This window comes from Abramis brama, assembly GCF_963993115.1.
Source record: "Abramis brama genome assembly, chromosome: 9".
Classification (NCBI taxonomy): Eukaryota; Metazoa; Chordata; class Actinopteri; order Cypriniformes; family Leuciscidae; genus Abramis; species Abramis brama.
The window spans coordinates 42182433-42199956 of NC_139971.1; the positions used below are offsets into that span (position 1 = coordinate 42182433).

At 43.8% G+C, this 17524-nt stretch overlaps 1 protein-coding gene across 1 annotated transcript in view; it reads left to right on the forward strand.

The window, feature by feature from the left end:
- Positions 1-17524, forward strand: part of LOC311089879 (uncharacterized protein) — an 832216-nt gene that overhangs the window by 759151 nt on the left and 55541 nt on the right. Inside the window, exons 91-99 of the mRNA XM_084124910.1 lie at positions 22-192; positions 1370-1540; positions 12249-12422; positions 12614-12784; positions 12953-13126; positions 13408-13581; positions 14758-14931; positions 15096-15266; positions 15354-15521. Of these exons, the coding sequence (XP_083981036.1) occupies positions 22-192; positions 1370-1540; positions 12249-12422; positions 12614-12784; positions 12953-13126; positions 13408-13581; positions 14758-14931; positions 15096-15266; positions 15354-15521 (1548 nt within the window). The remainder of the gene's footprint in view (positions 1-21; positions 193-1369; positions 1541-12248; positions 12423-12613; positions 12785-12952; positions 13127-13407; positions 13582-14757; positions 14932-15095; positions 15267-15353; positions 15522-17524) is intronic.

Genomic DNA, 17524 nt, shown 5'->3' on the forward strand with positions numbered 1-17524 from the left:
GTTTCACTAATGGCTTTATAGGTTTTTGAGTCCTGCTGCAGATAAAGCCTGTCAGTATGTGAGAGGAATTGTAGGTAAAAACCCGTTACTCCAGAGAGAACTGAATCTGAGTGAACGTGAACTAAAAGACACAGGAGTGAATCAGATCGCTGCTCTACTGAAGGATAAACACTGTAAACTCAACACACTGATGTGAGTATTTCCCTTGGTTTAATACTTAACATGTTAAATATATTTAACTGGTATGGACTAAAACTATCTGTCGCGGTTGCTGCTAGTAGGAAGCGCACGTGGATGAAGATTCAAGCAAAATAGCCTTTAATCCAGATATAAACCACAGGAGAACTTCTCAGTTACATATGGTAACCCCTCGTTCCCTGAAGGAGGGAACAGAATCGTACATTGTGACGGACTAATAGGAATCTCGTTAGAGTGGCCAATCTACTTTGAGTGTAACTAAATGAGCCAATGAACATTGGCATGCAATGATTTGCATCAGCTGCTCTGCCTCGCAGCACAGGTACATAATGAGCAGCAGGTGCACTGCATCCTCAGCTTTTCGCTGAGGAGGTGAATGTATGAATAAATAAACAGACTGAGGAAAACTAGGTCACAGGACAGAACTAAATACACAATGAAGTAGGGAACACAGAACATACATGTGACACTATCATTGTTCATTAAAAATGTTTTGTGATAAACTGAAGTATGTTTCCTGTCTTTGTTTTCTTTCTCTTCAGGCTGAATAATAACAGTATTACAGCAGAAGGTTGTGCTGCTCTGACATCAGCGTTTAATTCAAACCCTTCAAACCTGATAGAGCTGGATCTGAGTGAGAATAAAATAGGAAACTCTGGAATGAAGAAGATCTGTCCTCTGTTGGAAAATACACAATGCAGATTAGAGAAACTGAAGTTTGTAATAACATTAATCTACATTTCTGCATGCTATATTTAAATTTGATTTATACATGTCCATTTGATTAGATTATCTTAAAAAATGCCAACATTGGTGCTGAAATAATTTTTTTTTACTTCTGATCAATTTTTTGACACATTGTTTAACACACACACACACACACACACACACACACAATATATATATATATATATATATATATATATATATATATATATATATATATATATATATATATAGATAGATAGATAGATAGATAGATAGATAGATCTAACTCTCTCAAAGAAATAATCAAATTATTTTCCAAAGTAAACATTGCAGCTCTGTTTACATAAAAGTACATTTTTAATTATTATAAAGCAATCAAATGAACCAAACACTGGCCAAAAGACACATTCTTAGTGATCACTAAATATAAGTATTAATTCTCTGTCCTGTTCCATCATTTTAGGCTGCGTAAGTGTGGTCTAACAGAGGAAAGCTGTTCAGCTCTCGCTACAGTCCTGAGATCAAACTCCAGTCTGAAAGAGCTTGACATCAGCAACAATAATCTGCAGGATTCAGGAGTGAAGAAACTCCAGAACGGATTAGAAAATACAAACTGTACGCTGGAGAGACTCAGGTAAAAGGGTTAAATTAATCACATAACTGTTTTTAAATTCCCCCTATAGTATGAGTTTTAAAGGATAAAACTATTTCTTTCATTATCAAAGGTATTTGTTTATCAAAGGTAAAATGTTGTCGTTTTTCTTGTGAAATTAATTTCTTCATGCCTTAAAAATGCTTGAATGTAATTCTACACCCTTGCCTCATTTACTAAACATGTATTCATGAATATGCAAATCAGTCCCGCTTCCACACTGTGACACAAGCTCAGACCTACCTGATTCACTTGGTCAACTTTACTGTAGTAAATGTGACACAATGGCAAGTGGAAATACTGGTTTAATTAATCCATATACATTTTATCGAGAAACTGATTCAGAAGAAAAGGAAGACCAAATTACATAGGGTCATCTACTAGTTGATGTATCAGAATGGTAATGTGTTTTATGTATCGCTCTCTGCAATGTCGGTCACATAATAATAATTGCTATGATTTGGCTTTGGCTTGAATACGTTATCAAACAGCTAAGAATGTGTTGTTAATGTTACACAAACCATGTTCCTGTTCACCATCTCAGAGTCAGACAGCTTCCTTCTTAAAATCAGCATCATAACAAACGCTTTGAATACCATTAAAAGTCAGTGGAGAAAGGCATGAAGTTCATCATAACATCTTAATATACATAATTCACCCGCTATATGTCACCGATGTTTCTTATTAACAGAAAAATACAGTGGGATAAACTTGATTTTCACCACAAGGGGTCTTAACCTGGTTCTCTTACGAGAGTTCTCTCGTACTGCGTTCGTAGAACGCTGCGGGAAAAGGTCTCTTTTCACGAAACACTGAAGCAAAATTATCCTTAATTTTCATAAATGTAAAACGCATTGCAGCAGTGCACAGCTATGGCGAGACGGCTCGCTCGCTCATAGGCTGTTCTGCGGCAACTGCATTAGCCTATCGAGCGAGGGCTGATGCAATGTCAGACCAATGAGAGCGCTTCGCGCGCTCCTCGCCACATCCCGCCGAAACGGGTGTGGCAGTCCCCTATAAAAGGAGCTCGAGTAGGCTGATTCAACTGATTTTCATCTCTTCAGCGAAGCGCACGCATCGCTGGATCACGAAGAAGCTAACGCCGTCGAGAACAAGCATCTCAGCGGGACGAGCCCTTGAAGCTGCTGGCCTTCGCCGCCTTCTACAAGCCGTACCTGCTGCGCTTTCCGGCGCTACATATCCTTTTCTGCTCTGTTTGTGTGTGTGTGTATTGTGTTCTCCGAACACTCACCCTCTAAAAGAGCCGCGTCTTTTTCAAGATGCCATCCTGTGGTTCGTGCCGAGCCCCACTCTCCGAGGGAGACCGCCATGTCATCTGCGTCTCCTGCCTGGGTGAGGCTCACGCAGCGCTCGCGCTCGCTGACGGCGGCTGCCCTCACTGCGAGCTTCTGCCGATGGTGACTCTGAGGACTCGCCTCGCGCACTTCTCCGAGCCTGCACGCCCTGCCGCGATGCCGCGCCGTAAAAAGCGCCGCTCGCAACGGGCCCCTGAACCAGTCTCTTCCCGACAAAGCTCGCCGGTTCGCCCGCCTGCTTCGCCAGCTTCCCCCGAAGCACTTCCCAGTACACAGCGACCGCAGTCTGCCGCCGCTTCATCTGAGGGAGCCGCTTCTGAAGCTGAGTCGGTGGAGAAAGATTCCTGCTCTCTGCTAGCATCGGGCAGTGAGGATTGGGCGAGCTCTGCGGATCTCACGCCTCCTGCTTGTAAGCCCTCGGCTAGAGCTAGCATCGAGAGGGAGCTCATGCGGGTACTCGCGCTGGCCGCGGCGAGCCTCGGCCTCGAGTGGTCTGCACCGAAGCTCCCCTCTCGCACCCGGCTGGATGGTAGCTTCCTCCCTGGCGAGCGTACTTCTCCGGAGTCTAAGCCCGCACCCTTTCTTCCTGAGCTTCACGAAGAAGTGGCTAAGGCCTGGAACGCTCCGTTTTCCGCACGGACACGATCCTCGGTTTCGCCGGCTTTCGCTTCCGTGGATGGTGCTCAGGACCGAGGCTACCTCTCTCTTCCGCCGGTGGAACAGGCGATAGCGACCCACCTTTGTCCGCCCTCTGCTGGACGGCGGACTAAACCGGTGTTGCCATCTAAAGCCTGTCGAACTACGTCGACGCTGCTCGCGCGGATCTTCTCCGCCGCTGGGCAGGCTGCATCGGCTCTACACACCATGGCCACGCTACAGATCTTTCAGGGCGATCTCCTCCGTCGACTGGACGAGATAGGACCTGAGGATGTCTGCATCGCGGACCTGAGAAGCGCGTCGGATCTCTCCCTCCGCGCTACAAAGGCTGCAGCACAGGCCGTGGGACGGTGTATGGCTTCCGCTACCGTAGCAGAAAGGCATCTCTGGCTGACGCTCACGGAAATGGGTGACTCAGAGCGCAGCGCGTTCCTCGACGCCCCGCTTTCCCCCGCTGGCCTCTTCGGATCTTCTCTCTCCGAGTTCGTGGAGAGATTTTCCGAAGCCCAGAAAGCGTCTCAGGCTTTTAAGCACTTCTTGCCGAAGCGCTCCAGCTCTACAGCGGCCCGTGAAAAACCGGCCTCACGGAGCTCTCAGCCTCAGCCCCCGCCTTCTGCATCCTCTTCACAGCGACAGCAGCGCAGCTCTCAGCCCCGCTCTCGCTCTACCAGCCGCCGCCCCACACGACGCGGGCCGCGGCCGAGGATCACTTTGAAGCCGGAAGCCCCAAAGAAGTCCTAGCACGCCTAGGAAAGCGCAGGTGTGTAAGCCCCGTTGCGGCCGGGCCCTCACCAAAGCGCACCGCTGTCTCAGTCCCAAGATTTGCGACTGCTTCAGTGTTTTCTGCAGTACACAAGCCCGCACAGCTGCCCGCTTGCCTGCACACAAAAGCCGTTTTTACGGCTACCCAGATAAATCCCGAAAAGAGTGTATTTTCTGGTGTCCCGGCCACGGCCGATGGTGCTATAAACGTAGTGCTGATGCCCACTCCTTTGTGCCCATCCCTACACAAAAGCACAGCCCCGCACACGGGGCCCGCGCTCATAAGATCGACTCAGGTCGATCGCGCTCTAAACATAGTCAAAGTGCCCACTTCCCAGTGCCCACAAACACTATGTCTGGCAGATCACAGTCTCCCCGTAAAAGCGGGATCTGTGCGCGCCCGCGCTGCTCACACAGACAGCGCGACCAAAGCAGTGAACGTGCCCGGTCCCCGCCCACGTCCACCTGCAGGCTACATGAGTCCCATGCGACCTTCTCAGACCTCCCTCGCTCAGTTAAGCACTGTAACGCGGTCGAGGATGAGCGCTATGCCCGCTGTATTAAGCGCGCTCCCCGCCTCATATGTCACAGGCGTAACGCCTATGTTATCGCACCCCGAAGCACCACTGCCGCACTGCGGACAGAGCGAGCTTCGCATTCAGCCCCTGGCCGGCCATGCAGATGCGTGGGCCGCGCTTCCAGGGGTTTCAGACTGGGTGCTAGACATTATAAAGAGAGGCTTCTCGCTACAGTTTTGCCGACGCCCTCCCCGCTTCACAGCGCGCGTCGAAACCACGGTGAATTCAGAAGCAGCACACCTGCTTCGCGCCGAAATATCAAAACTGTTGAGCAAAGGGGCGGTACAGCTTGTACCCCCAGCTCAAAGCGAAAGGGGGCTATACAGCAGATACTTTCTAGTCCCGAAAAAGGACGGAGGTATCAGACCCATTCTGGATCTAAGACAACTAAACAGAGCTTTAGTGAAACGCAGTTTCAAAATGCTCACGACCAGAAAAATCCTCGCGCATATTCGCCGAGAAGACTGGTTTATGTCGATAGATCTGAAAGACGCGTATTTCCAGATACAGATAGCGTCACGTCACAGGCGATTCTTGAGATTCGCCTTCGAGGGTCGGGCATACCAGTACACAGTCCTGCCTTTCGGCTTGTCCCTGGCACCTCGTACGTTTACGAAATGCATGGACGCAGCGCTCGCCCCCCTCAAACTCAGAGGCATGCGAGTGCTGAACTATTTGGACGACTGGCTGATCATAGCTCAATCGCGATCACAGCTCGTGGAGCACAGAACCATGTTACTCGATCACCTCGAGAATCTTGGTATTATGATCAATTGGACAAAGAGCTCCCTGAACCCCAGTCAAACTATCTCGTTTCTGGGTGTCGTTCTGGACTCGCAGTCCATGACGGCGCGGCTGTCAACACAGCGCGCGCTGCACATTCAGCACACAGCGAAAGCCTTTCGCTGCGGTGCGACTACCACGCTCAAAAAGTTTCAGAGGTTGCTGGGTCTTATGGCCTCAGCAGCATCGGTTCTCCAGTTGGGCTTGCTTCGCATGCGCCCTCTGCAGTTCTGGCTAAAAGCGCGAGTGCCTCGCAGAGCGTGGGCACTTGGCCGATTACGCCTCAGAGTCGATCGGGACTGCGTGGCAGCCCTGAGACCTTGGGCGGCGAGCGATTGGTACCGTTCGGGTGTAAGCCTGGGGACTCCCTCGAGGGTGAAAGTGGTGTCTACGGACGCATCCACCTCGGGATGGGGAGCGCTGCTCGAGGGCAGACCGTTCTTTGGCCAGTGGTCAGAACGAGAGAAGCTCCATCACATCAACTGCTTAGAAATGCTAGCAGTTCACAACGCGCTGACGCGCTTTTGTCCCCAAATCAAGGACCAGCACGTCGTAGTCCGCTCGGACAACACGGCCGTGGTGTCCTACATAAATCGCCAGGGCGGTCTCAGATCCAATACTCTGTACAGGCTGGCCAAGCGCCTCCTGACATGGGCTCAGCGCAACTTGCGCTCGCTGAGAGCAGTGCATGTGCCTGGGGTCCACAACCTGGGTCCAGACAGACTGTCCAGGAACAACGTTCCCACGGGCGAATGGTCTCTACACCCACAAATAGTCCAGCTGTTGTGGCAGAGATTCGGCAGGGCGGAGGTGGACCTATTCGCGTCCCCAGAAAACGCTCATTGCCCCGTGTTCTTTTCGAAGAACGACAGCGCGCTGTCTCACATGTGGCCGCACTGCCCGCTATACGCGTTTCCCCCAGTCTCCCTCCTGCCTCAGGTATTGGAGCGAGTCAGGGAAGTGAAATGCCCAGTACTGCTTGTAGCACCGTTCTGGCCCAGCCATGCCTGGTTTCCAGCCCTGATGCAGTTAGCAGACTCCGCCCCGTGGCCGATACCTTCGAGGAGAGATCTCCTCTCGCAGGCCAAGGGCGCGATTTGGCACCCACATCCGGAGTTGTGGTCCCTTCACGCGTGGGCGCTCAACGGGTATCTGTTAGCCTCACGGAGGGAGTGCTGAATACCATCACTCAGGCTAGAGCACCGTCGACCAGGCGGCTTTATGCCTCGAAGTGGTCGGTTTTCTCCAGCTGGTGTGCTGCTCGGGGCCTGTCACCCCTCGATTGTGAGGTGACGGAGGTTCTCTCCTTCCTACAAGAGCTGTTGGATAAGGGCAGGTCCCCCTCCACGCTCAAAGTCTATGTGGCGGCTATTGCAGCGTTCTCGACAGCAACGCTAAGCCAGTCACTAGGAAGGAACGATTTAGTCATCCGCTTCCTCAGAGGAGCTAGGAGGCTGAATCCCCCCAGACCTCCTTCAGTCCCGATGTGGGACCTTTCTACGGTCTTGGCGGCCATGAAAGGTCCCCCTTTTGAGCCTATTCAAACTGTCAGCCTCAAACATCTGTCGTTCAAAACAGTGTTTTTGCTGGCCCTAGCTTCAGTGAAGCGCATAGGCGATCTGCACGCGCTCTCTGTGAGCCCAGCGTGCTTAGAGTTTGGGCCTAATGACTCCAAGGTCATACTCAAACCTAGACACGGTTACGTGCCAAAATCCCTCAACACACCGTTTAGGGCTCAGGTTATCTCCCTGTCCGCCCTACCGAGTGAGGAAGGGGACTCGAGCTGTCTTTGCCCCGTTAGGGCTTTAAGAGCTTATGTGTCCCGCTCTGCTGTCTTCAGACAGACTGAGCAGCTCTTTGTCTCGTTCAGCGGTCGTTCCAAGGGAGCAGCTGTTTCGAAACAGAGTCTATCCAGATGGGTAGTTGACGCCATAGCGCTGGCTTACACCACCAAGGGCCTTCAGTGCCCATTGGGCGTGAGAGCGCACTCCACGAGGGGCGTCGCCTCATCGTGGGCCTGGTCTAGCGGGATTTCCTTACAGGAAATATGTATGGCGGCAGGCTGGGCCTCACCGTCTACATTCATAAGGTTTTACAACCTAGAGGTTCCCGCCTTGCAGGCAAAGCTGCTTTCGGTATAGTCGAGTCAGCTGTCTAGCCCGGACACTGATTTCGCAGGCGCACAGCGCCCCGAAAAATTTCTGGGCAGAATTGTGTAAGACCCACATTTCCCACATTAGCCAGGCCTTCCCCTGCCTATGTGACGTTATATCGCGTCTGAGGACGCAACCTTTAAGGGCGGATGTCCCCCCCCCCTTTTTTATCTCCAGACTCTCTGGGTCTACCTGGTGATTATGCACTGTATATCTGGACTGGCTTCCAGTGATCGGTGTCTTATCCCAGCACGCACGGCGTCTTACAAGTGGTTCCCGCAGCGTTCTACGAACGCAGTACGAGAGAACTCTCGTAAGAGAACGTACTCGGTTACTAACGTAACCTCGGTTCTCTCTAGAAGAGGGAACGAGTACTGCGTTCCCTGCCGTGCGCGCGGTTCGCTCTGGTTCGCTTCGGCGATGAAAACCAGTTGAATCAGCCTACTCGAGCTCCTTTTATAGGGGACTGCCACACCCGTTTCGGCGGGATGTGGCGAGGAGCGCGCGAAGCGCTCTCATTGGTCTGACATTGCATCAGCCCTCGCTCGATAGGCTAATGCAGTTGCCGCAGAACAGCCTATGAGCGAGCGAGCCGTCTCGCCATAGCTGTGCACTGCTGCAATGCGTTTTACATTTATGAAAATTAAGGATAATTTTGCTTCAGTGTTTCGTGAAAAGAGACCTTTTCCCGCAGCGTTCTACGAACGCAGTACTCGTTCCCTCTTCTAGAGAGAACCGAGGTTACGTTAGTAACCGAGTACGTTTCTTAACCTGGAGGGAAACAGCTTCCACTATAAATTGCTGTAGGCCATTTATGTTTAAATGATTTGTCTGTGTGTGGACATTGCTTATTTTAAATGCAGATGTGTACATAGGCCTGTAGCACAGAGAAAATTTCTAAATCTACACAAGGTTAACTTTGAGGATAGTTCGAGCAAACTCTGTTTTTTTCTCAAGAAGGTGGAATGTTTTATAGTGGTTGTCTGCTGTGTTCAGACCAATGTTTCCTCTTAGAAGAATGTTCCCTCGCACAGAAGAAAAAATAAAACGCGCACAGAGAACAGACGCACAAGGGGTGGGGAAATTATTGCAGTGCTCTGGTTAATCGCCATAGAGTTTGTGTCGCTATAGAGTTAGAACCGATGAATGCGGTTTACAGGTTCCATAGAAAAAGAATTATGTGGTTGTGTATGAGCGGCAGAGATCCGATCATCCGAATCAGTCTCTTTAGGCATACTTTCATGTTTTCAGACCAAGTAGCTCAATATGAGAGGCAACGTAAAAAATTTAAAGACATGTGAAAAACGTCATCATGTTTTAAAGAAGAGTAGCTTGATTGCTGGGAATAACGTATGATGAGCACAGCAAAGTAACAAAACTTAGAGAATTTACAATTACGCATGCAGTAATGTGCAAACTCAAAATACATCAGGTACACACCTCAGAATTTTTAGTGGGTTTCAAAGAAGTGCTGTCAATCGATTAAAAAAATTAACTAGATTAAGCACACATTTTTTCTGTGATTAATCACGATTAATTACAATTAAAACCAGGTTTTATACGTTTTTAATATATTTTATAATGTAATAATTTCACATTTAATCTCCAAATTAATGTAGAAGCAACATAAAGACACTATATTTTAAATAGTTGTTTAATGGCATATTTCTATGGTTGAAGGCCAGTATTACTGATACTAATACCGCTACTGATGTCTTGATGATGTCTCCCCCAATTTAAAACATTAATTATAGCCATTCTGTTACATTCGGGAGCGTGACAACAAAATTGTGGACCCACTTGCAGGCTTTATTAACAAGAAGAGCGTAGTCGAACAGGCAGTAGGCCAATCATCGGCAAACAGGAAGGTAACCAGAACAGTAACAGGAAGGGCACGGCAAAAGAGTAATCCAAAGACACAGGCAATGGTCAAGGCAAGCAGCGAACGATCATAAACAAGGAATCTGACTAGGGTCAAAAACAGCAAGGAAACAAGAATAACACAGAATGTGAACATAATTATAAAGAGTCACTGATGGGAAACAGGTGTGAGTGTGTGATTAGCACCTAGATGGGGAATTGTGGGAAATTGTGGGAGTCCATAAGACGACATTGATGAACACAGACCCAGGACACATGTTACACATTCAACATTACAGTGTATTGAAAGCTCTCTATTTTTTAAAACATTTATTAGGCTTCAAAAAATATAACAACTTTTAATTTAAGTGAACTTCAAACAATCATTACATAAACCCATAATAAATATCATATTTACCTGTGCCCTGTGAAATATACAGAAATTGAATAACGTTATCTAACAGTCTGCACTGCATACATTAAATAGATGAATCCTTATTAAAGTGTAAGTTGCAGGTTAACCACCACAACCGATTAATGTGTAAATTAAGTGCTCAATATGTATATATGTAAACATTTCTGTCTTAAAATGCGTTAAAATAACATTTATTGGGGTTTCTTCAAGGTAGCGCGTTTTTACAGCAACTGGGTGATGACGTCATAGAAGGAAGTTGCAACCATACTCCGCTAGACTCCTACTGTTTGTGGCTCGATTATTGAGAACGACTGGGAGACTGGGGAGGTGGGAAACTAGTGTTGTCAAAGGTACTTCGGTACTGAAAATGTGACGGTACCAGCATTTCTGTAGTACTGGGTATATTCGGTACCCAGTAATAGGCAGCTGCGTTAAGTCGCTTCCATGTTTATCTAAGCACGGGGCTCCAGACTAACTTTTATTACTATGATGAGCACTGTAGCCGATATACCACGAGTGTCTGTGTATATTAAACTGCAGAAATACTATTTATATATTAACATTGCGTTCTATGTCTCTGTGTGAATGAATGGCGCAGACGCGCGGTGTCATTTACCACACACACACACACACACACACACACACTGAAGCACGAGTGATGCGCGCGCTGTTTTCAGTCTAGCTGCTGCCAGTCACGATATGATGACATGATGAAATTCATCTCCAGAGCCACTCTGAGTCATTTTACCGTTTCATTTGAGAAAAACTATCGTCATATCATACACACACAGAAACTCAACGGTCTTCACGGCAACCCGTCAAAATAAAAGTTCGGTTTAACTTTGCGTGCATGCTGCCTGAACCCGTTTGTTTTGCGAATAGCTTACTCTCATTTCAGGCAGGATCATGGTCCTCTTGAAGCCAGCACACACGATTATGTTTACAATTAAGTTATTTCAATGTAACTGCTAGCCTACTTGCCATTAGACTACAGTAACTCTAGGCTTGGAGTTCCTTTTGTGACGTCACGCTCAGCCTAGTGGAAGGGAGAGGGAGTGCTTAAAACCACTAAAAAGTACCAACTTTTCATATTATATTCTAGCCTGGGTTTCCCCATACTGCCTTGCTCGCAGCGCGATTCTATTCACGCTGCTAGGCAGTCTGGACACCATGGGACAATTTTTCCCCTGAAAAAGGGAACCAATCACAGAACGGGGAGGGAGCAGCAAGATGATGACGACACCGAAGCAGTTTGTTTATATCAGATTCGACATTACCTTCTACCCTCATGTTTATCTTGCACAAACGGTAATATTCGCTAAACGCCATCGTGTACAAATAAATCTTTGACCCATCGTCTTTTTCCTCGTCGAATTTCTGTCACTCTACATACGTCATCTGGTATAATTGAAGCGATTGGCTATGAGCTACATACAGGCGCATTTGATAGACATTCATAGCGCCCAATAAACGGCTCTGGGCATTCGTAAACCACGCCTCAAATACGAGAAAATGCGCACGTAGTTCCCAGACCAAGTCTCAATGAGACTTGGTCTGACGTTAGCCAGGCTAATTATATTCAGCATTTTGGTATGAAAAACATACAAAACAGTGGTGGGTGGGTCTTATCTTTATGTTTATTGCATTTTCTTCGTGAAAAATTTTACCTGCAACTTACACTTTAAAGCTAGAAAAAGTTCTTTAATCAAGAGCAGTGAGTAATTTTCAGTTACCTTTGTTCTTTGATTAACTTTAATGACACACAGCATTAGTGGCTCCTGTCACTTTAAGATCTGCAGATGCGCCTCCTTCTCTTACGACCTTTGTTCATTTAACTCATTTAAGACTGCTCTTATATAAATTATTTAGAGTTAATTAAAATAAATTAAAGGGAACATTGGTTCAGACTTAAGTTTTGTTTGATGATTGCTACATTCAGAAAGAGTTCATATATCTGACTGCTTGTATTCATTGCCAAAAATGTAGCCATGTGCAGTAACATTGAAAATTTGGGACGCAGCGCATCGTGATATTGAATCGAATCGTTGACATGATAATCATAATCAATTCGAATCATGACACCAATGAAGATTCACACCCCTATTTATAATACACTTGTGTTTATATTGTGTAATAACTGTATTCATGTTTATGTCTTTTCTGTAGACTTTCAGACTGCAGTATCAGAGAAGAAGGTTATAAAGCTCTGGCTTCAGCTCTGAGATCAAACCCTTCACACCTGATAGAGCTGGATCTCAGAGGAAATGATCCTGGACAATCAGGAGTGAAGGAGCTCAGTGATTTACTACAGGATCATTCCTATTCCTTGAAAACACTGAGGTGAGACATGATGAAAATAAATGATATGCAGGAAAATATTTTAAAAAATATTATGATTGATAAAACAGTATGATGTTGTTGTACCGAACTTATAGATTTCAAAACTAATTTTTTAACAGTATTTTCTACTTTCCATTACATTTTAAATGTTGAGAATTTAGTTCATTCCTGCTTCATCTTCCTTTCTGCAGGTTTTTGAGTCCTGCTGCAGATGAAGCCTGTCAGTATGTGAGAGGAATTGTGGGTAAAAACCCGTTACTCCTGAGAGAACTGAATCTGAGTGAACGTGAACTAGGAGACACAGGAGTGAATCAGATCGCTGCTCTACTGCAGGATAAACACTGTAAACTCAACACACTGATGTAAGTATTTCCTATTGTTTTATACTTTTATGTGTAAAATATTTCACATAATTTTTTGGTCATATTTTCAGTACCTTGTTTTCGATTTAAAATTATCATTGTTCATTTAAAAAAAGTTTTTTAGATAAACTGAAGAATGTTTTGTGTCTTTGTTTTCCTTCTCTTCAGGCTGAATAATAACAGTATTACAGCAGAAGGTTGTGCTGCTCTGACTTCAGCGTTTAATTCAAACCCTTCAAACCTGATAGAGCTGGATCTGAGTGAGAATAAACTAGGAAACTCTGGAATAAAGAAGATCTGTCCTCTGTTGGAAAATCCTGAATGCAGATTGGAGAAACTGAAGTGTGTATATTTAAATCTACATTTTTTTATTTTAATATACATTTGTTAATATCCTATTTGATTAGATGAACTTAAAAAAGACTATATAGGCTGAAATTTCAATTTCAGTACATGCATCAATATTTAGTTTACTATATACTGTAACTGACTGTAAAGTATTATGTAAATGAGAATTAAATCATGTTGATTTGAGTGGTTTATCAGATGTTATTATAAAGCCTAGGACTAGTATGATAATCTGTGTTCTAACAAATAATAAACAAACTTTTTTTTTTAAATAGACTTTCAGACTGCAGTATCACAGAAGAAGGTTATAAAGCTCTGGCTTCAGCTCTGAGATCAAACTTTTCACACCTGATAGAGCTGGATCTCAGAGGAAATGATCCTGGACAATCAGGAGTGAAGGAGCTCGATGATTTACTACAGGATGAACGCTGTACATTAAAGACCATGAGGTGATTTAGAAACTTTACTTTGTAAAATTAACAGCTCTCCAACAATGCTGCAATGTCAATAATCAATAAAACATCATATATATGGCCCTATCTTGCACCCAGCGCAATTGGCTTTGTACACCGACGCATGTATCATTCCTATTTTGCACCCTCGCAAAGCGCGCTTTTCCCACCACAGAAGCATGTCGCTAAACCAGGGAATGAACTTGCGCTCCCCGGGGCGGTTCAGCGCAAAAAAGGAGGCGTGTTCCGGCGCAAACATTCCTTCATGCTATTTTGCAGGTTTAGAAAACAATTGCGCCACTAACCAGGAAAAAATAGTTTAAAGTCAGTGGCGCGTTGCGCATGTTATTCATATGCTATTTTAAGGGCGCATGCTTGGCCATAATCAATGTAGCGTGTGCACAACGCGCATACACTTTGATTCTCTCATCTTCACAGAAGCAGCAGTTTTCATTTTTGCAAATCATACATTATTACGATAGATAGATAGATAGATAGATAGATAGATAGATAGATAGATAGATAGATAGATAGACAATTTATTATAAAAGCATACATCTAGCTTACACATTTATACAAATTATCATACGCCTTTTTAACCGAAGTTAATTTGGGTGTGTTTCTCTATCCCCAACGTCCCTGACGAGAGCGTTACTCTCCTTGGCTGTGAACCGCTCCTGGCGCGCGCCTGGCAAATCCGCCGTTATAATAGGAATCCGCTTTAGAACAAAACACGCCTGCTCTTAAAGGGAATGTGAGATGACGCTCTGATTGGTTTATTTCACGTTACGCCCAAACCACACCTATGAATAATGAAGCTACTTCAGACCAACCCCTTTTCATATTTGCGCCTGGCGCAAGAGTCATTTATCCCGCTGGGAAAATAGCAACAGCGCCAAGACCCACCCACAAAGTTACTTGCGCTTTGCGCTTTGACACTTGCATTTCAGATCGTTAAAATAGGGCCCATAATGTGCTAGATCAACACATAAATGTATTGTATTAACAGCATTTCAAACAATTGGGAATACATGTACCGCACAAAACCTTTAAATTGTTTTTTTTTCTTTAAACAGTAACACTATCTGTTCCAAAAAAAATATGTGTGTGGATCAACAGCATATTCACAATTGTAAAATTAATCAATCTAAAATTCTCTTTTACTTCCTGTAGGTTTTTGAAAAGTGCTGCTGCACAGGAAGCGTGTGTGTATCTCACTAAAGTTCTGCGTAAAAGTCCATTAATACTGACAGAACTGGATCTGAGTAAAGTTAAATTAGGAGATCTGGATGGAGAGAAGCTCTCTGCTCTTTTGATGGACACTCATAGCAAAGTGGAGAAAATCAAGTGAGTCAATGTGATTTATACATTATAACTTCTGTTTGTTCTGTATTATAAAAGACTGTCAGGCACTTGTGTGAGCAGATATGAAGAGCTGTTGATCTGATGTGTGTTGAATATGTGCTGAATAATAATAATAATAATAATAATTATGGTGTTTCTGTGTTCAGGCTGAATAATTGTGATCTGAGAGAGAAAAGCTGTTCAGTTCTAGCTACTGTTCTCTCCTCTAAAACCATCCTAAAAGAGCTGAACCTGAACAACAGCCGTCTGCTGGACTCTGGAGTCAAAGAGATCTGTGAGGGACTGAATAATCCTGTGTGTGAGCTGAAGATACTTGAGTGAGTTAATTTCACCATCAGCTACTTTCAACACCACAGAAATCACAGGAATATGATGCATTTGATAACATTTTGTATTATTTGTAGGCTCAGTAAGTGTGATCTAACAGAGGAAAGCTGTTCAGCTCTGGCTTCAGTTATTTCTTCAGATAGCAACCTGAAGGATCTTGACCTGAGCAATAATAATCTGCAGGATTCAGGAGTGAAGCTGCTCTCTGATGGACTGAAAGAGAATTGTAAACTGGAGAGACTCAGGTTACTAATATGTTAAAAGTCTTTGTGCCTGTTGTTTGCTTCCATATTTAGCTATCCTTTTTTAATGGATTAATATTGTTCAGGACATTTGAGGAGTAACTGATTATTCTGTTGTAGACTTTCAGACTGCAGTATCACAGAAGAAGGTTATAAAGCTCTGGCTTCAGCTCTGAGATCAAACCCTTCACACCTGATAGAGCTGGATCTCAGAGGAAATGATCCTGGACAATCAGGAGTGAAGGAGCTCAGTGATTTACTTCAGGATCAGAAGTGTCAACTCAAGACACTGAGGTGAGACGTGATGGAATAACACAAAAAAATTATATGCAGGCGATTTATTTTTATAAACATTATTTATAATTTTCACTAATACAAAATTAACCATTTCACACACATATTCATATGTTATTTTTTCTTAGATCAAGTTTAAGAATGTATTTGAATTCTTCATCTTCTTGTCTGCAGGTTTTTGGGTCCTGCTGCAGATGAAGCCTGTCAGTATGTGAGAGGAATTGTGGGTAAAAACCCGTTACTCCTGAGAGAACTGAATCTGAATGAACGTGAACTAGGAGACACAGGAGTGAATCAGATCGCTGCTCTACTGAAGGATAAACACTGTAAACTCAACACACTGATGTAAGTATTGTTTTATACTTTACAAAAGGATAATTACATTACATTTTTAAAGTCTAATAAAATACCGTCATTGCTCTTTAAACTTTTTGAGGATTGAGATTAGCTGATCTATCAAATAAATGTATCCTTCTGTTACTGTATTGTGAATTGTGGCTGAAATAAACTGAAGAATGTTTCCTGTCTTTCTTTTCTCTTCTCTTCAGTCTGAATAATAACAGTATTACAGCAGAAGGTTGTGCTGCTCTGACTTCAGCGTTTAATTCAAACCCTTCAAACCTGATAGAGCTGGATCTGAGTGAGAATAAACTCGGAAACTCTGGAATAAAGAAGATCTGTCCTCTGTTGGAAAATACACAATGCAGATTAGAGAAATTTAAGTGTGTATTAACATTCATCTACATTTCTGCATGTTTATGTACATTTATTAAGGTTTATTTAATTAGATGAACTGAAAAAAAAGGTTTACTACTTTTTAAATGTACACTATGACTGAGGCTAAAATTCTGTTTAAACATCTCTTTTTGTGTTTAGTGAAGAAAATAAATGTTTAAACAACATGTGGACAAAATCCCAAAATTATGGAATTTCATTTTTTGGTGAACTATTAATTTAATAATATTAGGTTATTAAAGTTATTTAATTTAATAAGGTTTTGGTTAATGCATATATTGTATTTATATCTAAGGGAGATTTTGCCAATATTAAAATAAAAATCATATTGGCATATGTTTTTGCACACTCTATATGGCAATCATTTGTTCATAATTTGTCTAATTTGTCAGAAGCCATTCATAAATCCCATTAGTGATGTGATAATCTGTGTCTCCAAAAAGAATAACAACAACTGTTTGTTTTTTCTTCTGTTTTTCTGTAGACTTTCAGACTGCAGTATCACAGAAGAAGGTTATAAAGCTCTGGCTTCAGCTCTGAGATCAAACCCTTCACACCTGATAGAGCTGGATCTCAGAGGAAATGATCCTGGACAATCAGGAGTGAAGGAGCTCAGTGATTTACTACAGGATGAACAATGTAAATTAAAGACGAGGTGAATAAAACCTTGAAATATTTAATAAAATTGTACTTTTAAAATTACCTGGAACCATGCTGCAACAAAACAATAATCAGTTGATTTTCATGTCTTTTATTGATCCATTGTTTATTAATCACATCACATAATATGGAGGATTAAAATTAGCAAGATCATGAATTTGTTTTCATAAGCAATAAACTTCTGGTATAAACAGAATATTAACAGCACTATCAGTTACTACACTTCTGTTGAGTTGATGAAAACGGTGCAGATTTTATATTTCTTTAAACAGTAAAACTTGCATATTTTGTGAATAAACTAAGCTATTTATTTCCAC